This window comes from Myotis brandtii, unplaced genomic scaffold (genome assembly GCF_000412655.1).
Source record: "Myotis brandtii unplaced genomic scaffold, ASM41265v1 scaffold144, whole genome shotgun sequence".
Taxonomy (NCBI): Eukaryota; Metazoa; Chordata; class Mammalia; order Chiroptera; family Vespertilionidae; genus Myotis; species Myotis brandtii.
This window is the reverse complement of record NW_005355159.1, coordinates 2,803,031-2,826,420: the sequence shown is the minus strand read 5'-3', so window position 1 is coordinate 2,826,420 and position 23,390 is coordinate 2,803,031. Positions and strand designations below refer to the sequence as shown.

Here is a 23,390-nt window from a genome sequence, read left to right as displayed (position 1 = left end):
CCTGATTGGTACCCCCACCCCATTTGGGGGCAGGGCCGGCAGGCCCACTGCTCACAGCCCCTCCCCATGGCCGGCTCCGCCCCCAATTGGCCCCCCAATCCCAATGGGGGGCGGGGCCTGCTAGCCAATTGCCCGAGGCCCCTTCCTCCAGCTGGCCTGGCCCTGATCGGTCCCCGATCAGGGTGGGCCAGCCGGCCAACCTCCTGCCATCTCCTCCTCCTGACAGGCCCAGCTCCAATCCACCCCAATTGGGCCCAAGCTGGCTGGACCTCACCCATGCACAAATTCGTGCACTGGTTCTCTAGTCTATAATAATAAAAGCACAATATGCTAATTAGACTGGACATCCTTCTGGACGAAGCCGGGGCTGTGAGGGAAGCCCGGGTTCCGGGTGCTGGTGGCCGGAGGGAAGCCCGGGTCCCAGGTGCCAGAGGGAAGCTGGTGCCAGCCGCCAGGGGAAGGAAGGCCTACTCTTGCATGAATTTCATACATCAGGCCTCTAGTTATATTATATCCTAGAAACTCTTTCTCACTTACCTTTGTTAGCTTCACCCTTTTTATCAGTCTGGTTTTATATCTGTGTCCTATTCAGTGCATTGTGGGATGTGGCAGTTTGTTATTAATTATAACTAGAAAATACTGGGAAAGTTAGTGACTTAACTGTGAGTTTTACGAAAAGACTTTTCTTTCCTTCTCATCACAGAACATAAATGCTGTACTTTTTCTCTTCCTCTCTCTCAGTCTAAAGGAATTCCTGCCCAAAGAATACATCAAGCAGAGAGGAGCTGAAAAGAGAATATTTCAGGTACTGGGAATGTGAATTTATCATTCTTCTCACTCCCTACCCTCATGTATTAGTATGAGAAGGGCCTCCATACATGATAGTTTTGTAACCCAGACATGTACTCAGCTTATATACTAAATGATGAGTGTCTCAAGAGTAAAGGAGCTGACAGTTCTACGTCTGGCAGATTTATTATCTTAATCCCCACCTTCTTGCTAAAGGTTACGTAGCCCTTCTGAGAAAAAATATGTGCATACATTTAATTTCCAAGGTATTATCTTGGTAGCTTTCAAACAAGGTGATTTGCCATTAAAAATGCACCAAGGAAGAAGCTACAAGTTGCTTCTTTGTCATAGGTTGGTTTTTGAGGCTAGAATTTGGGAAGTGGTACCTTTTTAAAACTCAGCTTTATTCTAAAAGAGAGTTGTTTATTCTAGGCAACCAGTAAGAAAAGCTCTGCCGTCAACTTTGCCATGAAACAATCACTCTAGTAAATTCAAAACATCAAAATCTTCTTTGATGTTGAAATGTAAATATAAGTTGAAATGTAAATTTCATATGTATAAATCTTATTTACTTATTTTTTTACCAAGTATTGTTTCCCAGAGTGACGATGTATACACATTTGTGTAACCTGCTCTCTGGAACACTATATGTTGTGGATGGATGTTAGCATGCTACCTTCCCTGGACAAGGACGTTTTTCTGGCTCTCATTTAAAGTGTTGGTTTTGATACATGGGGTTGTTTGAAAATTGGATTGTAATTATGGAGCTTGTTCCTGCCATCTTGCACATGCGTGCATTGGTGCATATAGTTATGAAATCCGTAGGGGTTTGGGCTCAAATTCTAGTTCAGAAGCACTGCATTAGAATTTTCCGTGTACTCTGACTCTTGGTGAGTTGGAACATGTGTCGTGAAGGGGTCTACTACACAAATGTTGCTTATTGGTCAGTCGTCGCCACACTCTATGCACCACATTTAGTAACTACCTCTCACCAAGTCCACCTCTTGGTGGAGCTGCAATAACTAGTCCCTGCTACTATCACTTCCGCAGGAGCACAAGAACTGTGGAGAGATGAGTGAAATAGAAGCCAAGGTCAAGTACGTCAAACTCGCCCGGTCCCTCCGAACGTATGGTGTGTCCTTTTTCCTGGTGAAGGTGAGTTGGACAGGGTGGTGGAGAGAGTGTTTGCTCTTGTCACACCTTTTTCTTTTGTTAGAGTGTTTGCTGTTAAGGTTGGTTTGCATTTGCGGAGGTAGCATCTGGCCAATAATGACCCAACGTTAGCTGTTGGAGAGACATGAAGTGGATGATCTATGAGGCTGCTGAGTGAGCCTCGCTGCCCACGGTCCTCCGGCAGCTGTGTCTGGGCTTGGCTCACTGTCATTGCAGGGGTGTGTTTCCTTGTGCTCATTATGACTTTCCCCCTGAGAATGTTTCACTTAAGACTGTCAAGAGTGCCCTGGACTAAGTGAAGGTCGTTGACCACTGCAAACCCAATCAAATTCCTGTGGTCAGTAAGGAACTTAAGATGTATATTTGCAAATGGGTCTGGGATTCCTGTGACATTTAGATGTGTTCTCGTCAGATTTGTCTTCCTAACAGAAGGAAAGAGGTGGTTCAGATTTGTCTTCCTAACAGAAGGAAAGAGGTGGTTCAGATTTGTCTTCCTAACAGAAGGAAAGAGGTGGTTCAGATTTGTCTTCCTAACAGAAGGAAAGAGGTGGTTCTTTTAAACTCAACCCGTGAATTTCAGAGGGAGGCCCCTGGTAGGTATGTTCTTAAGTTGACTGATAAACCCTCCTGTTAGCTTCATTTCTCCTTTGTGCATCCTGAGCTCACATACTCTATTTCAGTCCTTCCTTTTCTTTTTCAGTTTTACACCAGAAAATATCCAGCCCTTGCAAATGAAAAACATATGGGTGAATTACTTTGTTTCTAAGACCAAGCTCATTTTTATTCATTATTTTGTAGGGCAACAGGTGACAGATCAGTTCTAAAATGTAATCCCTATCACAGGAACAGAGATTAAATTTTCAGCATGTCCACTGATATTGGCATCACTTTCCATCTATTTTGAGGGGCTTTTTAAGTCTTAAACATATGAAATTAATTTCTTACATTTACATTGTTTTCCATCAGATTTCACACAGTCGGTTTCAGTGCTATGCATATAGGTCAGCAAATTTAGGGAAATAAATAGGATACAGTAAACTACATGTAGTTATAAAGTAAGGTCAAATATATGGTGACAGAAAGAGATTTGACTTTGGATGGTGAACACACAATGCATTATAGAATTGTACACTTAAACCTCTATAATTTTATTAAACAACTAGAGGCCCAGTGCACGAAATTCATGCACCTGGGGGGGCATCTTCTCGCAGTCTGGGATTCCTCAGGGGATCTCTGCCTGCCAGGATCAGGCCTAAGCTGGCAGTCAGACATCCCTGTCACAGTCTGGGGCTCTCACACTCTAGGACCCCTAGCTCCTTACTGCCCGCCTGCAGCAGAGGTGGCAGGAGAGGCTCCCGCCACCGCCACTGCACTGGCCTCCCATGAGCCCAGCTTCTGGCTGAGTGGCACTCCCCCTGTGGGAGCGCACTGACAACCAGGGGCAGCTCCTGCATTGAGCATCTGCCCCCTGGTGGTCAGTGCACATCATACAGATCAGTGGTTCCGCTGTTTGATTTGCATATTACGGTTTTATTATATAGGATGTCACCCCAATAGATTTAATTAAAAAAAAAAGAAGAAATTGAACAGAAAATTACAGGAACAAAATTTTTTCTCCAAAAGCAGTTTAGCACCTGAGAATAATCTGTCCATGACTAGTCGGATAATTGGAGATAGAGCATAGATCTGGTTATCACAGGGTCTTTAAGATTTGGTCAAGTGAAGACTCTTCGGTTACAAAGGTATTTAAGGAAAAATGAGAAAGGAATAGAATTTTCTCCTTCCTTCCTTCCTTCCTTCCTTCCTTCCTTCCTTCCTTCCTTCCTTTTCTCACTTTTTCTCAAATTACATCTCTTTGTAGTGAGGTCAGGGTCAAGGAGGTACGCAGTACTGACAACTTTCATATACATATTAGATACTCAAATTTTGGTTTTCAATAATTTTGTTTTCCATCACATAATAAAAGTGAAAATGCTACTAACTTTACTTTTTACTCAATGGTCCTATTTAGTTACATTTAATTTTTAAAGTGATTTTTATAAATATTGTTTACTTGACCATATAGTTTGCAGGCTTTTAAAAGTAGTACATCTGAGAATTCAGGAATAATTAAATGTTATGAAATAATGAACTTAATAAATTAGATAAATAAGGCAAATAAGATGACATCATACAGAATGCACTGAGAAAGAAATAAAGAAAACAACCCCCATTTACAATAGCATCAAAAAGCAATAAAAAAATACTTAGAAATAAATTTAACCAAGGAAGTGAAAGATCTATACACCTAAAAGTATAAGGAATTAAAGAAAATACAAATGAATGGAAAGATACCCCATGTTCATGGATCAAAAGAGTTAATATTGTTAAAAACGTTCATATTACCTAAAGCCATCTACAGATTCAATGCAACTCCTATCAGAATTCCATTGACATTTTTCACAGAAAACAAAATCTTAAAATTTGTATGGAACCACAAAAGATCCCAAATAGCCAAAGCAATCTTGAGAAAGAAGAAAACAGGAGGCATCACACAGCTTCATTTCAAATCCTATATAATAAAAGGCTAATATGCAAATTGACCAAATGGTGGAACAACCAATGGCTATGACGCACACTGACTACCGGGGACAGATGCTCAATGCGAGCTGCCCCCTGGTGGTCAGTGTGCTCCCACAGGGGGAATGCTACTCATCCAGAAGCCCTGAGTTGGGCTCATGGCTGGTGAGCACAGCAGCGGTGGTGGGAGCCTCTCCTGCCTCTGCAGCAGTGCTAAGGATGTCTGACTGTCCCTGAGGGCTCCTGGACTGCAAGAGGGTACAAGCCGGGCTGAGGGACCTCCACAAGTGCACAAAGTTTGTGCACTGGGCCTCTAGTTATATTATAAAGCTATAGAATCTAAACAGTATGGCACTGGTATAAAAACAAGACATAAGTCAATGAAACAGAATCAAGAGCCTGCAATAAACCCATGCATATACAGCAATAATATTTGACAAACGGAGCCAAGAATACACATTGGAAAAAGATAGTCTCTTCAATAAATGGTGTTGGGAAAACAACATTCACATGCAGAAGAATTAAATTGACCGTTACACCACTAACAAAAATTACCACTGTGTAATATTATTATGTGTAATATTATTCTGCCTTAGAAAAGAAGGAAATCCTGCCATTTGCCACGACATGGATGGATCTGGAGGGCATTATGCTAAGTGAAATAAGTCAGACAAATGCTATATGATTTCACTTATATGTGAAATTTTAAAAAGTGGATATCATAGAAACAGAGAATAAGATGGGTGGTTGCCAGGAGCTAAGGTGAATATAACACTGTTCATCCATTCATCAGCTGATAAACATTTGGGTCTCCACCTATGGATTAAATACTATTATATACATTAATGTACAACCTTTTCTGTGGACATATGCCTTGAAGTCTCTTGGATATGTATGCCTAGGAGTGGAATTGCTGGATTGTATGTTATCTCCATGTTTAATTATTTGAGGAACTTCCAAACTATTTTCTAAAGGACCACCAGCAGTGTATTAGGGCTCCAATTTTTCTACATCCTCACACACACTTATTATATCTGATTTTTTTATTGTCTGTATTACTTTCACAGCATCCTGTTAATCTGTGATTATTTCAAAGTAAATAGTTAAGAAATGATTCTGGTATCTTGTTATAAGATAAACAATCATAGCAATAAATAATTTTGTTCCTTCATTCCCTGAATTAATGCTTAGAATTAAAAAAAAAAATCTTTCTGCATTTTCCAGAACTTCCAAAATAATGTTGAAGGGTAAGATTTTAAAGGGTAACTTGTTCATATCCCAATATTTATATATTTCTCTCTAGCATCTCTCTATTAAGTAGAATACTGATAATAGGATTGAAATACTCTTTGAGAAAGTATATATATTCCAGCATTTTAAAGAAATATTTATAATGAATAGGTGCTGAATGTTATCAAACACCTTAGTGGCTTCATATAAAATTATCAGATGAAGCTATCTTTTTCTCCCAACTTTTCTGAGATATAATTGACATAGAACATTGTGGAGGTTTAAGGTGTACAATGTGATGAATTGTTACATGTATATATTGTAAAATTATTACCACAATGAGGTTATATCCTCCTCACATAATTATCATATTTTTATTGTTATGTAGAGAACATTTAAGATCTACTCTCTTTACAGCTTTTAAGTATATAATACCATATTGTTGACTACAGTAATTGTAAGAACTCATTCCTCTTACAATTACAAGTTTGTACCCTTTGACCATCTCATTCCTCCATGTGTGACTAAACCAGCTGCCCAGGGCCTCTCCACCTAACTCTCTGTGTGGCTCCTGAAGCCAAATTAGACCGATGGGCATCCTCCACGGGCACTGATTTCACCTCTTGTGGAACTGTTGTCTCTCCACAGAGTCTGACTCTTCTTTGCTTTCATAAGGATTGGGAGGTTCTTGCAATGCACACTCCACTCCTTGGCCACCCACGCAGATTCCCGATGCTGTTATCTCTTCCTCCAGGGAGGAAGCTGGAGGTGTGCTGGGACCTTCACCACCTGATTTATGAACTGCCCTTGGGGGCCAGGAGGAGGCATTTTTTGCTTTTTTCTAATTGCTTCCCCCAGAAGAAGTACACTGTGGTAGACAGTCTGCTTTTGAAATCAGAAGTATTTTTGAGCTATTCAAATTTGTGTCCTAATCATGGCTTTCCTACTCACTGCTATCTGCCTTGGGCAAGTTGCTGGTCCCTTCATTTCAAAACAGGGATGATGATGATGATGCCAACATTTAAGGGATGCTTTGAAAATTAATGGAAAAGACTAACATGTAGCACACTCCTGCCCTGTGTTGAGTGCCTGTCCCCTTGTACTCACACCTACTTATATATACACACTTTGTGTGCTAATTTGTATATGTATTCTTAGGGAAACGTGGTGTAGACATCACGAGATTTCAGCAAGTATTATTGGAAAAGTTTGTTTTTCCTTGACAACAAAAAGATGTATATTGGGTGAAATTTTGGGAATAAGGAAAAGCTCAAGAAAATAATACAAATAACTTGAGATGATTGTTGCCACCATTTTTTCACATAATAAAATTTTCTTTTTTAAATTTTCTTTTAATGTTTTAAATTAAAATTTATGCTTAAAATTCTACTTCCTTTAGGATTATGCAGTGCAAACTGTTGATTTTTATTTTATAATATACTGTGAAAACTGTATTGTCCAATTGTTTTCTTATAATATACATTTTAAGAGTTGTAGAGTAGTCTGTTATTTGTGCAATAATTTTTCAAATCCCCTATTTATTGAAAATTTGGTTATTTCTCATTTCCACTATGGTAAACTCAAGATGAACCTTCTTGCTGTATAATCTTCACATCCATTTATAATTTGTTTTTTAACAAGTTTCTAAAAGCAAGATGTGTCAAAAGTAGAAATATTTCTAAAGCTTTCATTCATTATTGACACATTTATTCTATAAAGGCTATGCCATTTTCAATTCCCTCAACAGTGTTTCCCCTTTATATCTTCTTTAATTCTGTTTTTTTTAAATCTGCCATCTTATATACATGAACATTTATCCAATTGTTGATTACTTATTACCTAATTATTATTTTAAACAGTTTCTGTGTATGTTCTTTGCTAGTTATTGTTGATTTATGATAACCTTTCACATACAACATATACGAAATTTTTTATCTTTGTATTTGTTGTAAATATTTATTCCCCGGTCATTTGCTTTTTCATTTTGTTTATGATGAGGTTTCTTTCTTTTTCTCCTACCTCTCTTTCTCTTTTTTAGATATATTGAAGTCCATTATATTTTGTAGTTAAAACTATTAATCATTTCCTTTATATATATATATTTTTATTTTGGGATAAAGAGTCCTTTCGCACTCAGTGATCACAAAAATATTCACCTGTATGTTTCTCCTAAGTTATTAACTGATCTCGAATTTCTTCAGGTGTGCGTGACAGGTAGGTATCCATTAATTTAATAGGCATGATTACTGTTTCTTAAACAATTATTAAAACTAATAATCAGTAAAGATTTTTAAGACTCGGTAGTTCTGCCTATTTTGAAACACAGTGTATGTAAGTTGACCACAGGTAAAACATTGCAATGTTATTGATTATTTGACAAAATCAAATGTATTCAGAAGAAGAACGCTGACCTCGTATCTCCTGTTTCAGGAAAAGATGAAAGGCAAGAACAAGCTGGTGCCCCGCCTGCTGGGCATCACCAAGGACTCAGTGATGCGCGTGGACGAGAAGACCAAGGAAGTGCTGCAGGAGTGGCCGCTCACCACAGTCAAGCGCTGGGCAGCCTCACCCAAGAGCTTCACGTTGGTAGGGACTGGCAGAGGGCAACGAGGGGGCCCACATGGCTTTGGGTAATATGGTGAGGCAGGAGAAACAGTACAAGCCCACTGGGTTTCCCTGGCCTTAGCGGGCAGTGTGGAGAAGGACAGATGGTGGGAGACCATGGGGTGGGCATGGGGACTGGTCCAGAACTGAGGGAGATGTATAAAAGCTGGGTATCCTTGGCCACCCCCTCCTCTCTGGTGCTTTAAGTAAGAATGTCTCTATGAAGAGCCACTCACAGGATGCTTCTCCGTCTGTGTCCCTGATGCCATCCCTAGCATACCCTAAAAGGAAACTCTAATGCTCTGAGGCCCATCCAAAGGCGCCCTTTATCTCTGATTGTTGTAGAAGTTCCTAAGAACCGTGACATCTTGCTGAGGTGTGTTTTCCCAGCCCGCCTGGAAAGAGAACATGCTGTATAGTGGAAGTAGCATAGACTTTGGGGTAGTATTCCACCCCAGCTTGTCATTTCTGAGCTCTGTGACCTTGCTCAAGTCACCTGTCCTCACTGAGCCTTAACTTCTGTAGAAGTTCCTAAGAACCGTGACATCTTGCTGAGGTCAAGATGTGCCACGCCTGCCTAGAAACAGAGCATGCTGTATAGTGGAAGTAGCGTAGACTTTGGGGTAGTATTCTACCCCAGCTTGTCATTTCTGAGCTCTGTAACCTTGCTCAAGTCACCTGTCCTCACTGAGCCTGAGCTTTCTCAGCTGTAAAATGGGGATAGCAACACCTGCTTCACAGAGTTGCTGGGATCAAATGACATGGTCATGATGAAATGCCCAGTGTGAAACACATGGAAAATATGAACAGTGTGTTTGTCGTAAGCCTTCAGACCTCTGAACTCCTGCTCACCTCAATATGCTCTTAGCAGAGTTTAACTGTGTAGCCTTAACTAATAGTCATACTTACATGTGAGAATTAGTAGGGCAAGTTGAGTAAGAAGAGAAATTTAAAAAAAAAATTAAAATTTGTCGGTTTCTTCACAACTATTCTCCAGCTCTGCTGAACACGTGAAATATCAGCTGGCATTGAGGCAAGAGCTCATAATAGGTTATCAGAAAAAAAGGTGTAAGGAAGTGGCCTTGGAGGGAGTAATCAGTTATCTAAGTTGGTCATCAATTGATAGACTCACGCCAGTTAGAAGAAATCTTCAGAAAACATACCTTCTTTCCTCCTATAATCAGTAACACCTGTACCTACATGGCCCTTAAAAATGAGTGTTCATACTTAGAGAACTACATTCTCATTTGCCATTGCAGGAAGTTGTGGATCATTTCTAAAATAGATAAATCAAGAAATTAATATAAACATGTTATTTAGAAATACAGCAGATCCTCAAATAACATCATTTCATTATACCGTTGATGAGATTCCCTAGGAACTTAACTCTGGTTTATATCAATTAGCCTTTGGTAAATTTTGTTTCGTTGTACATTGTTTCCCATAACGATGATGTTAAGTGAGGACTTATAGTGGAAGAAACTGCTTAAAAGGGTTGAAAATGGTTGTCTGAGGTGGAGGTCGGGATTGGAAAGTGAAGGCAGAAATGTGTAGGGCAGAGGACAGCTATGTGTTATCATATACCGCTTAGCAAGATTGGTCTTTTTTAAACTAGGTCCAAGTATTGCTTTGTTAAAAACAAAGTTTTACATAGTTATGAATTTCAGTAACTACCTCAAGCAGAAAACAATGAATTTTCATTATTTTTATTAAAGTATATGGTTGGTTTTATGTTTGTAACATGTAATATTTGTTTCCTTCCTATTCCTAGCCTTAATTTAATTTCCAAGTATTTATAGAGATTTTCCAATTGTCTGTTATTGATTTTTACTTTGGCTTTATTACAGCCAAAGAACATATTAAGTATAATTTTATTTCTTAGCATTTTAAGATTTGTTTTATATCCTAGGATATGATCATTCTTGGAGAATGTTCTCTGAGTGATTGAAAAGAATGTGTATTCTGCTGTTGAGTGAAGTGTTCTATAAATGCCAGGTAGATCCTGTTAGTTAATGGTGTTGTTCCAGTCTTCTGTATCCTTGTTAATGTTCTGTCTAGTTATTCAGTCAGTTCCCAACAGCAACTCTGGCTTTTTCCATATCTCCTTTCATCTCTATTAGTTTTTGCTTTATATATTTTGAAGCCCTATTGTTTGGTTTCTATACATCTAAGATTCCTTTATCTTCTTAATGGAGAAATTGTCTTATTGTTACATATTTTCTTCCTAGTAAATTTTTTTTGCTCTGAAGTCTTTATCTTATATTAATATAGCCACTCATATTTTAAATGAATGTTTGCATGTCAAATTTTTTCTATCCTTTTATTAGTAGTCTAGTTATATTTGAAATGTGTTTCATATAAAGAGCATAGAGTTGGGTTGTGGTTTCTTTTATTTTTTTAAATCCACCCTGTCAATGTCTTTCTTTTAATTGGCATGTTTAGACCATTTGAGTTTTAGCTAATTTTTTATGTCAGGGCTTAAGTCTACCATTTTATAATTTTTGTTTGTTTGTTTGTCCCTTCTATTTCTTTTTCCTCTGTTTTTCTTGCCTTCCTGGGGGGTTACATTTTTTAGAGTTTCATTTTTATTTATTTATGTTTTTAGTATATCTCTCTGTATGATGTTCTTAATAATTTTTCTAGTTGTGAACATATACATATGAAATTAATTGCAGCCTACTGCTTTCATTGTTTTACCACTTCAAGTAAAGTGTAGAAACCAACCTTCCATTTAGGTCTCTACACTTCCCACTTTTTAAGTGTTATTGTTTAAATATTCTAAATGCATTGAACACCACATGAGATGGTGTTATAACTTTTGCTTCAACCATAAACTATGACTTTAAAAACTTACGAGGTAAAGGATAGTTAATTACATTTATTTATATTTTTATCCATCCTATTGTTCTTCCCCTTTTAAAACTTTCCAGCCTTCTTCTGTTACCATTTTCTTTATGTTTGGAGAGCCTCCTTTAGCCATTCTTTAAAGATAGGTCAGCCAACAACAAATTCTCTTAGGGTTGTTTTGTGTGTTTTTTTAATCTCAGAATGTTCTTATTTCCCCTTTATTCATGAAAGTTAATTTTGACAGATATAGGATTTGAAATGTACAGTTGTGTTTTTTTTGTTTGTGTTTTTTTAGCACTTAAAAAATGTCATGCCACTCCTTTCTGGCCTCCAGGGTTCCAGATTAGAATTTTCTGTCATTCAAGTTCATTTGCAGATAGTATGTTTGTTTCTCGATAATATGTCACTTTTCTATGGCTGTTTTAAATATTTTTCTTTGTCCCTAGTTTTCAAAAGTTCTTGGTGTGGGCACACTCTCCCACTGGGGAGCACACCTGCGCCATTCCCTTCCCCTCATCTTCCCCAACAGGCATGTGTCCTAAACTCTAAGAGTCCCCAGGAGACTTGCAACCAGGGGAGCAATGGGCAGCAGCAGCTCACCCCAGGCTCACCCCCTAACCCTGTCTCCAAGGCCCCCTTTTCTCTGACTTCCCAGTGAGCCACAGCACCCAGCCCAGGCTCTCCTGTTGCTTCTTCTAGGTCCTTCCTGTTTCACTGAAATCAGTTATTTTTCTAAAAAGTTACTGGTGTGGATTTCTTAGGGGTTGTTCTGTTTGGGGTTTGCTTAGCTTCTTTATTTTGGGCATGTTTTCAGCCAGCATTTCTTCAAATACTTTTTTTTGTTGTTGTCTCACACTGTTCTTCTGGGATTCTGATGATGACATGTATATTAGATCTTTTGCTGTTTGTTGTCTCATAGATCCTTGAAGCTCTGCTTGTTCTGTCCATTTCCTCTCTAATGCTCTGATTGACTAAATTCAAGTTTACTGATTCAGTCCTCTCTCATCTCTACACTATTTTATTTTGGTTATTGCATTTTTCAGTTCTATAATTTTCGTTTCATCTGTTTAATTACTTACATTTATGTTTTTGGAACTTTCCAATATTTTCACTTGTTTCAGGAGAATTTCTAATTGATTGAAACATTTTTTATGATGGCTACTTTAAAACCCCTATCAGAGAATTCCAACATCTGATTCACCTTCAGTATTGGCATCAATTGATTTTCTTTTCTTATTCATATTGTAGTTGTCCTGGTTCTTGATATAAATAGTGATTTTCAGTTGAATCCTAGACATTTTGGTTATATATTAGAAGACTCATGATCTGATTTAAATTTTCTATTTTATCAATCACCTTATATAGATTTAGTTCTAAGCTTATCTTTGTGCGCTTTAGTTGCAATGACAGTTCATTTTCTGAACCCGTGCAGTGCTATTCTGGACTCCTTTGTTCTTTTGACACTGCTGGGATTGTTGCTCAGACCTCGCTGCTGTCTGTGAGGGAGGAGGGCACTTCCCTGGGCCACCTGCTACTGCTGGGTGACCTCTGCGGGGAGGCAGAAGCCACTGGACCTGAGTCTTGTTATGCCACTGGGTGGAGGACAGGGAGACACAGGGTTTCACTCTGGCCACGGCTGCAGGAGATCAAACCACCTGCCTGCCTGGATTGTGGAGCAGGGACTGGGACAGACTGGGCTTTCATTGCTCTGCGGCTGCCGGTGAACGCAGCCCAGGCTATGGAGCTGGGTTGGGGCTCCAACGAGGTCTCTATTGGGCTTTCCTCTTCTGCTCCTTTCACCACAGAGAACAGGCTTTTCAAATCTGCTTGTTGGAGTTTCCAAGTGTTGGGCCTCTCTAGCACCCAAGCGTGGAGTAAAGGGATCTCTATATATAAAAGGCTAATATACAAAAGTGTCCCCTCGGGAGTTCAACTGGGAGACCCGGAGTCGATTGCTTGCTATGATGTGCACTGACCACCAGGGGGTGGCACGGAATGAAGGAAGGCCCTGGCTGGCAGCCGGAAGGCCCCAATCAGCCCTGATCACTGACTAGGCCTAGGGACCCTACCCAAGCATGAATTTCATGCACCCGGCCTCTAGTATAAAATAAAACACAAGAAGTCAGTGGATGTGGCTTCTCAAGGCCTGAGGCCTCCAGCTAGTTCACCTTTTGAGCTTGGAGAGCCCTTTTACTCTGTTTGTCAAATAAGATTTTGGATGTTTGGTTGTATTTAGAAAGGAAGAGCAGGGACATGTTAAGTCTATGCCATCTTGAACCTGGACCTTCTCACCTTTAAAACTGCTGATATATCTGATTTATTATATTTCTCCTAATGCTGCTTTCCCCCTCCAGGATTTTGGGGAATATCAGGAAAGTTACTACTCAGTGCAAACCACCGAGGGAGAGCAAATATCCCAGCTGATTGCAGGCTACATTGATATCATCCTCAAAAAGGTATTTCCTACTGATGCCAATTGGAAAAGCAAGGTTTCTTTATTAAGACTCGGTTTAGATCAGTGGTCGCCAACTGGTGGTCCACGGACCACTAGTGGTCCATGAGGTCCGAAAGGTTGGCGACCGCTGGTTTAGATGATATGGCTACCTGGGGGGAAAAAAAACAACACACAAAAAAACACCGTATTTGAAGTACTTGATTCACTAATTTAATCTATGATGTTGAGATTGCTTGAGTGTGTGGTCTTTGACCTAAAGATCCAATGAGAATTTCTGACTTTGCTGCAGATCATCTGTATCATTGACTGCCAGGTCATTAGTGGTAGGGCATCACTTAGCTAATGAATGAACCTAACTAACCCCTCTGCATCTTCCTCTCTAGGTAGTTACGTTACACTTTCCAGCCTCTGTAGGAGCCCAGGTTGAGGGTCTGAAGATGTTTTTGCATTTTTCACGTTGTTTTTATTCCCTAAATATAACAGGGTTATATGCCATTGTGGCATACAGACAAGTTTGCTAAAGCTTTTAGATACAGTCCATTCAAAGACCCAAGTTCTACTAGAGTATTAATATCTGCATCTTGATTTTAATTATATGAAATTAGGTCTGTGCAATAATAAATGCAGAAGACATTATATATCTCTGCATAGTAAATAATTTATTTTTATTGCCTTTGTTCACCCATAACTTATTAAATATTCAATCTAAGGAATTTGCTATAAACCTCCATGCTTTTGCTTGTGTGACACCTTTTAAAACGTTCTTGTGTAAAGACCTGCTGATTTTTGTTTCTGTGTTTTGTTTTACCTCCAGAAACAAAGTAAAGATAGATTTGGACTAGAGGGTGATGAGGAGTCAACTATGTTAGAAGAGTCCGTCTCCCCAAAAAAGTAAGTGTTGTTAAGAGCGCTGGAGAGCTGCCTTCCCACTGCATGGCAGGGGTCCTCCTGCCCTCTGAGCCTGTTGCCCGGAAGTTCTTCAGATGGAGGAGAAGATAATGTATGAGTCGATGAGTCTGGCTTGTTGAAGTGTGGTCTCAGACTGTCAGTGTCGGTGCTCAGGGTGTCTGGGGAGCTGGGGGTTAACGATTTCAGGGAGACACTGAACAGGTGTTTAAAACATCTTCAGCAGGGAACATTCAGGAGTCCTGGTCTGCATTTCTGGTGTAAACGTCATAAACCGCATCCTTTTCATCAAAGGGCTGGAGAGCGAGCTTTTGTTTGATCCTGTCCCTTTGGGGGGAGGGATCCAGCCAGTGGAGGAGTTACTGTTTGTGGGCCACACTTGGTACATGTATTGTAATGTTGCAGAAGGAAGTGGGTAAGAACATGGATGCTGCAGCCAAACTTGGGGTTCAAATCTGGGGGCTGTATTTTTCATTTGCGGGTTGGTGGACATTATGAATTTTCTCTGCCCCCCACCCCCCCATCTCATTTATAAAATGGGAATAATGATAATATCTCCTTATAAGTTTTATTTTGCTGATTGACTTGCTAATGAAGCACATAAAATAATGCCTGGCACAGAATGAATGTTTGCTGTTACTTATTTTGCTGATTGACTTGCTAATGAAGCACATAAAACAATGCCTGGCACAGAATGAATGCTGTTGCCATCATCATCATCATCATCATCATCATATTAAATTCAGAACTATCTCAATTTAGCCCCATTGAATGGAAACCTGTGCAACGCCCCCCCCCCCCTTTTGTTAAATGGAGTGTTGGAATAACTTTTTTTTAAAATATATTTTTTTGATTTTTTACAGAGAGGAAGGGAGAGGGATAGAGAGTTAGAAACATCGATGAGAGAGAAACATCGATCAGCTGCCTCCTGTACACCCCCCACTGGGGATGTGCCTGCAACCAAGGTACATGCCCTTGACCGGAATCGAACCTGGGACCCTTCAGTCTGCAGACCAACGCTCCATCCACCGAGCCAAACCGGTCAGGGCTGGAATAACCTTTTTGTCTTTACTGTGTGTGTCCCACATTCTATCTTATTTGGCCCCAACAACAACCCCCTATGGCAGAGGTACCCACATGTTGTCCTCTGCCATTCAGAGATACAGAAACGGAAGCTCATGGAAGTTAGTTGAGGTGCCTTCATGTGGCAGTGCCAGTACTCACATTCAGATCTTGTGATATTTCCTCTAGTACGGTGCCAGAAAATTGGAGAGAGCCCAGCATTTGAACTTGTTTAGTCATGGTACTTGTTTCTCTATCATCACCACCCTGCACCTCTTTCTCACAGTTTGCTTCATAATCACCTTGAAGGTGTTTTCCCATTTGTACCATCAGTACACAGGTTGGAACCAAACTTGATGTGACTCATTTCAAATACTGTACTTGCTACCTCTGGCAAAACTCCTTAAGTTCTCAGAATTGTTAATGACCATTAAGTAGAAATTAGTGAGTGCTTCCTGACAGGGTGCGGCATTCACCGCAGAGGGCTCTGCTGCACTTGCACTTCACCTAGGAAGAGCTCAGCAAGTGTCTGAGCCCAGCGTGCTGCCCCCTACCCCACCCCTGGGCATCAGGATGGGGGCTGGTCAAGGCAGACCGGAAAAATGGTCCAGGTGGTCGCATCGCTAGATCTTCCACTTCTCCCTGCATTAGACGTTGGTGGGATCCCAGCTTTCAGCTGGCCTCCTACAGGAGCCACAGACCCCTCTCCCTAGTGACACTCCCTCCACAGACAGTGATGTTTCTCCATGCATGCCTGCTGCTTGGTGTCCTGGCATGGCTCATAGCTTTGCCCTGGACGATGGGGAGTGATCCATGATGGTCTGAATACTCGGGAACAGAGGCCCCTGCCCAAAATGCAAGTGCTCACCAACCCTGCTCCCTCCCACACATGCACCCAGACTCCTCCAGACTCCCCCTGCGGGTTTGCCTCCCTCCCACACATGCACCCAGACTCCTCCAGACTCCTCCAGACTCCCCCTGCGGGTTTGTCCACTGGGCTACTGAGGCAGATATGCCATCCTCAGACTTCTTAGCTTCATATGTTCCAAGTCCTTTGCACTCATCATTCATTTGAAGAAAGTATTAAGCAGTGAAAAACTGATATATTGTGCCTTACTGGATGCCCGAAGAGTCTTCCCAGACTTCAGCTGAAAGCATCTGGAAGAGGTGCCAGTGTGCCCATCATCAAGGCTCCAAGGGTGTTTGAAATCCTCCATGGCCAATGGCATTGGACCTACAGGAGGGGGTCGAAGCTGTGGAGATTACTTTAAGTTTATTTCCATACTTCTCCCTTTAAGCTCAGATTAAATGTTCCCATGCCTGGAATAGAACCTGGCACACAGTAGGTATCTGTTGACTGAATGCTATTTCAGTAGGATTTGCTGAATAAGTCAGTGTATACAAAACTCATTTATACCTGGAACATCTTTGTTATAGGACTATCTCTGTGTGTGTTTAAGAACAACTGATTGCATACACCGTGAACCTATTAACTCCATCGGGAGTGGTTATTTATATTACTATTTTAAAAAGCATTCACCTCAGGGTTCTTCTTCAATGGAGCATTTTAGTCTGCCTCTTCGTTCACAGTCCTGTCTATGCGTGCCTCTTTTCAGTTGGCCTCCACAGCATAAAGCAGCAAATATTCATGACAATTGTTGTGTCTATGACAGTGCACATGAGTAGCCATCTCACAGTGACCAACTGCCTGTCCCCACAGGTCCACCATCCTGCAGCAGCAGTTCAACCGGACGGGCAAGGTGGAGCACGGCTCCGTGGCGCTGCCGGCCGTGATGCGCTCGGGCTCCAGCGGGCCAGAGACCTTCAACGTTGGCAGCATGCCCTCGCCGCAGCAGCAGGTCATGGTTGGGCAGATGCACCGAGGCCACATGCCCCCACTGGTGAGGCTCCCCAGGCACTCACCCTGCACGTCAGGGTGCTGCCTCTGGTGTGCAGGGAGGGGCATCGGTGTGGGGCTAGGCCAGCCGTGGGCAAACTACGGCCCGCGGGCCGGATCTGGCCCATTGGAAATGAATAAAACTAAAAAAAAAAAAAGACCGTACCCTTTTATGTAATGATGTTTACTTTGAATTTATATTAGTTCACACAAACACTCCATCCATGCTTTTGTTCCGGCCCTCCGATCCAGTTTAAGAACCCATTGTGGCCCTTGAGTCAAAAAGTTTGCCCACCCCTGGGCTAGGCTGTGTGCCATCCACACTCTTGCTAGCTCCTGTCTGGATCCTGGCTCTTCAGCCGTGCAGTCCTGATGCCTAACTCTCAGCACGTTTCCTTTTAATTGTGTGGCACTGGTACCTTCCTGTCTAGGATCACAGTTGTCCTCTGAGGCTGGAAGAGAAATAGTGTCCTCTCCATGTGACTGGTAGAAACCTGCTTCCTTGCCTTAGCAGTGTCAAGCTGCTACTAGTAATTAGCCCAGATACCCCTCTGAGAGTCTTAGGCGTAGACCTGGTCTGTAGTGAACCACACCCACTCCCCACAGTGGATCATTGGTTCCTTCCACTGTGATGGTCCCCCTGCTGCAGTGTCTCTCTTGGGTCTACTCAGGGATCCTGTGCTTTGGGGCAAGAACTGTTTGAAAGCTGAAGAGACTGAAAGCTCAGAAATAATTCGATTCTGAAGAGGCATGTTGGCTGTAGGTGGAGGTGGAATCCTTACTTGTTTACCAGGAAGAGTTCTGGTGTAACACACGCTTCCCATGCCTGAGGTCTTTTATATTCAGTACTCAAGGACTGGATCCCCTTCGCTCCCTCACAAGGACACTTTCTGAGCCTTCTTGTCAGCTAACTAAGTTCTCCAATGAGAGGTGGTTTGGGCAGTTTGGAATTGTACCCTGGGTCACTTTGTCTTGAGCAGGGGTTCAGTTTCAACTTGTTTTGTAGAGGGCTGTGTCAGGGCTGGAGCCACGGTATGACCACCTTGTGTTTATCTGTCTTTGTAGACCTCGGCCCAGCAGGCCCTCATGGGGACCATCAACACGAGCATGCATGCTGTCCAGCAGGCCCAGGACGACCTCAGCGAGCTTGACTCACTGCCGCCTCTCGGCCAGGATATGGTAAATATTGCACGTGGTTTCATTCAGTGTCTCTGCCCAGGCAGGACACAGGGCTCTGCACTCTGGACTCAGCCAGGTGAAGTGAAAACCATGCCTTTTCCAAGATAATGAGGCATTGACTCTCCTAGGAGGAGAGAATCATAGGGTGCTATTGGCTGTTGGCAGTACCTGGCGAGGGCTCACAGCTTGGGCCCTAGAGTCACATCATGTGGGCTCAATCCCAAGCTCCACTGCCCGGTGGCTGCGTGAATCTGGCAACTTCCTCTAAGCCTCCATATGTCATCCATAAGTAGGGTGGTAGTGAGGACTCGATAATCTAATCACGTGCAGAGTTCTTAATAAAGCACCTAACACACGTGAGAGCTCATGAGTATCAGCTACTTTTGTTATTACAAGTGGGTTTCAAACCTTAGCGTGCAACAGAACCGCTAGGAGGGCTGGTTCAAACAGGTTGCTTCTGACTCAGTAGGTGTGGGGCGGGGCCTGAGAATGTGCATGTCCAGCAAGGTCTCTGGTGATGCTGTTGCCACTTTTCTGGGGACTGTGCTTTGAGAACCACTACTCCTGAGCTGTTCAGCAGGGCGGGGTAATTAGCTGTGGTCCTGTAGCTACTGCTGCATGGAGTCACCAGGCCCCTGGCTTTGCAGATCATAGCCCAGGGGCCAGCAGCACTGGCAACACCTGGGGTTTCCTGAGAGTGCAGAATCGTGGGCCTTCCCCTTCGGAATCAGAATCTACATTTTAGTTCTTCTCAGCCCTCCTTTGCACATTAGAATCACCTGAGGAGCTTTAAGGCCAAAGCCTAAGGCTCAAGCCAAACAAATCTGTGTCTCTGGGGGTGGCCTGGGTAGCAGTGCTTTTCCACCTTCCCAGGTGACTCTACTGGGCAGCCAGGGTTGAAATCCACTGTTTTAGGACTGACAGGGCCATCATAGAGGCCAGAACCAAGATACAGTCTGTAGCTCATCTTGTCCAGCCAGGACAAACTGCTCCAAGTTCTCCCTGAAGTCCTGTTGTTTGTTTGTGTACTTGTATACAAATGTGTACTTTATATTCAACACTCAAGGACTGGATCCCCTTCGCTCCCTCACAAGGACACTTTCTGAGCCTTCTTGTCAGCTAAGTTCTCCAATGAGAGGTGGTTTGGGCAGTTTGGAATTGTACCCTGGGTCATTTTGTCTTGAGCAGGGTACTGCTTGTCTCAGTGCCGTGTCTCCCAGAAATCATTAAACATTTGCTCTGGGGAACGTCAGAGTGAAACATATGGCAGACTCCCAAACTCAGCACAATTGTAAGGTAGAATTTTAATATACTGGGATTTAACATTCTGCATCAATTTTCTAAGAATTAGTATACAAAACATATTAGTAGTGCTAGGCACATCCTGAACCTAGATTAGTATTTTTGGAATGTTTTAGGGAGCAGATCAGCGTCAGTCTATTTCCGTAGGGTTGCCATTAATAGTGTAAATGGTCATTTGACTAAGTCCAGAAATGCCAGAAAAGAGAATTTGCGATCTGTAGGTTCCCATGAACATAAACTGTAAGAGCTGGGAAGGCTGTTAGAGACCATTGAATTCCTACAGTGTAAGAAATGTGAGGTTCAGGGCCTGGATAAAATTTGCCCAAGGTTGTACCACTTGTTAGTGGTAGAGCTGGATCTAGAACAGGGGTCTTGACCCATCCACCCCCCAAAATCCTACCAGGAAAGGAACCACATCTATGTGGCATTCATGTTGTAAACAGAAGACAACCCCCATGTTGACAGAGAACACTCATGAGCTGAGACACCCTAATTCTATACACTTTCTCTAAAAAACAAGAAAAAATTAGCAACAATTGCTGGTGCTAACATGCAGTATTATCATGAGACATCAACTATTCTCATTTTTATTGAATTCACCCAAATACAGCTACATAGAATTTTTGTAAGATCTTAAAAGTTAAAAAAAAAAAACAACAGCGTAAAAAACGTGGAAAATTTACATGCTGTTTAGCCTCAATGCAGGAGCAAAAGGCCTGTTACAGACATTGTTTAAGATGACTTCAGGGTCTCATTGGTGTCGGCCCAGTAAGAGCGTAGCCAGAACACTGGTCTCATTTTATGGCACGACTTCTCTGGTTTCCTGGGTAATTCCGTGCAGTGATTGTGTCATGTGCTTGTCTGGTTTTGCAGGCGTCTAGGGTATGGGTTCAGAATAAAGTCGACGAATCCAAACACGAAATCCACTCTCAGGTCGATGCCATCACAGCTGGAACAGCTTCAGTTGTTAACCTCACTGCCGGTAAGACCCTGAGGGGTTTGTGGTATGTTGTGGTTTTTGTGTGTGTGTGTGTGTTTTTTAAAAAAGGTTCTTTGATTGAAACAGATTTTCATATTATGAGACGACAGTCTATTTTTAGGCACCCTGTGTGCTTCAGGCATTTTCTCCCACTGACCCAGGAGAAATGTGGAGACTGTTCATCCCTTTGTGTCTGTATCATGTAGCGTCATTAAAAAGCACTTACGTCGCCCTTCTCCTTGTTCATCAGTGTGCTGGACATACTTCAAAGTACGTGGAGGCCTGTTTCTCCCCTCTGGGAGCTTATAGTCTGAGTGACGAGATCCGTCGTGCGTGCCTCCTGTCTTGTCCAGCAGTAGTCTCTTCTGCCGTAGCATCACTCCCCGCCCAACACTGTCAAGTGAGGGCCAGGGAATGTCTTCGCTTCCCTGAGCAGCCTGACCGTTTCAGCAGCAGAGTTGACCTCCCTAAGCTGCTGACAGTGGCCTAATGCAAAAGGCGTGAGATGCTCAGCCTTCCTTTGGAATTTCAAAGGTGCCTGTGCTCAGCATTGCACTGTAGGCGGCCTCAGGGTGAAGGCGCCTGTGAAGAGCAGCATCTTGGAGATAGGGAGCCACCCGTCTCACTGTGCACATGCGGTGCCTTGTGTCTGACTCCTGCAGCGTGGTGGGTGGCGAGCTGCTGCCCCCTGGCCACGTATCTCCTGCCCAACTGGGCTCTCCTCCCTCTTCACCACCCTCCTTTGACCGAGATGGTCCTTCTCTGCCCCAGGTGACCCGGCAGACACGGACTACACAGCTGTGGGGTGTGCAATCACCACCATTTCTTCCAACCTGACGGAGATGTCCAAGGGCGTGAAGCTCTTGGCGGCCCTCATGGACGATGAGGTGGGCAGCGGGGAGGACTTGCTCAGAGCTGCAAGGACCCTCGCCGGGGCAGTGTCGGACTTGCTGAAAGCGGTGCAGCCTACTTCTGGAGAGGTGAGCTCTTCTTGGGGCAAGCCGTCTCTTGGGTTCTGCTGTGACAGGTGCAGCCTTTGAGTTCCAGGGATGGGGCTCTTGCTTCTAGAGCTGTTCCTTCCGTCCTGAGGGGGCACGTGAAAAAGCGGTAGGGTTTGCAAGTTGTTAAACTGGGTTCAGAACCGATGGTTCAACATTCAGGACTAGTTGAACTCTTAGTAGGAAGCCTCCCTTCTCCCTCCCAAGGTACTCAGAAATGAACAGATGTGACAAATACACGTTTAAAAGGGATACAAGTTTTGTGCCCTAAATTCCATAAAGCATGAGTCACCTTCCTACCAGCTGAACAAGACTCCTTCGTTCAACATTTCAAACCCATCCGCTGGTTTGTGAGACCTTGGGCACTTCCTCGCACAGATTTGGCCAGGACGTTATGTCTCCTGGCTGGCAGATAGTTGGAGATTCTCGTTTAGGTGCAGGACTGCCAATCCTGCAGGTTCCCTCCCGGCACTGCCTGTCGGTCGGTTCTGCGCAGGAAGTGCATTTTCCTTCCAACCAATGTGTGTTCTTTGTTCATAGCCCCGACAGACGGTTTTGACGGCTGCTGGAAGCATTGGACAGGCCAGTGGGGATCTTCTGAGACAGATCGGAGAGAATGAGACTGATGAGCGATTCCAAGTAAGATATTTGCAGCCCATAGTCTTGGAAAGGAGCCTAAGTGATGGTCTAGACCCAAACGGGGAAAATGTAATGTAAAACCAAATCTTCCTTGAGCTGTCAAGAATATTGAGATTGGGGTGGATTATCTTGGGGGTGAGGGGTTTGTGTGTTAATTTAATTTTTTTAATTGGAAAACTCATTTCACTTACAGTCGTCATTATACAGCACTTATTTAACTGTTCTCATTGGTCAATATACTGACATTTTTTAAACACAAAAGTGAAGGCAATAATATCATGAACTCCCTTGTATCTACCACCCAGCCTTCCCAAGAATCAACTCGTGGCCAATCTTTTATCTATTTGAGGGAGGTTTTTGCTCAAGTCAAAAAGTTTGCCCACCCCTGGTCTAGACCCAAACGGGGAAAATGTAATTTAAACCAAATCTTCCTTGAGCTGTCAAGAATAAGATTGGGGTGGATTATCTTGGGGGTAAGGGGTTTGTGTGTTAATTTATTTATATTTAATTGGAAAACTCATTTCCCTTACAGTCATCATTATAAAGCACTTATTTAACTGTTCTCATTGGTCAAAATACTGACATTTTTTAAACACAAAAGTGAAGGGAATAATATCATGAACTCCCTTGTATCTACCACCCAGCCTTCCCAATTATCAACTCATGGCCAATCTTGTTTTATCTATTTGAGGGTAGTTTTTATTGTTGTTGCTTTTGTTTTCTTAAACTATCTTTTTATTGATTTCAGAGAGGAAGGAAGAGGGAGAGAGA

At 42.5% G+C, this 23,390-nt stretch overlaps 1 protein-coding gene across 3 annotated transcripts in view; it reads left to right on the top strand.

Moving 5' to 3' along the window:
- TLN2 (talin 2) overlaps nt 1-23,390 on the top strand; it is a 434,110-nt gene that overhangs the window by 269,017 nt on the left and 141,703 nt on the right. For all 3 annotated transcript variants that reach the window (XM_014535497.1, XM_014535498.1, XM_014535496.1), the window contains 10 exons: nt 742-805; nt 1,840-1,944; nt 8,182-8,337; nt 13,557-13,658; nt 14,472-14,548; nt 17,346-17,526; nt 18,588-18,701; nt 20,877-20,985; nt 21,754-21,962; nt 22,521-22,619. In XM_014535497.1, the coding sequence (XP_014390983.1) occupies nt 742-805; nt 1,840-1,944; nt 8,182-8,337; nt 13,557-13,658; nt 14,472-14,548; nt 17,346-17,526; nt 18,588-18,701; nt 20,877-20,985; nt 21,754-21,962; nt 22,521-22,619 (1,216 nt within the window). The remainder of the gene's footprint in view (nt 1-741; nt 806-1,839; nt 1,945-8,181; nt 8,338-13,556; nt 13,659-14,471; nt 14,549-17,345; nt 17,527-18,587; nt 18,702-20,876; nt 20,986-21,753; nt 21,963-22,520; nt 22,620-23,390) is intronic.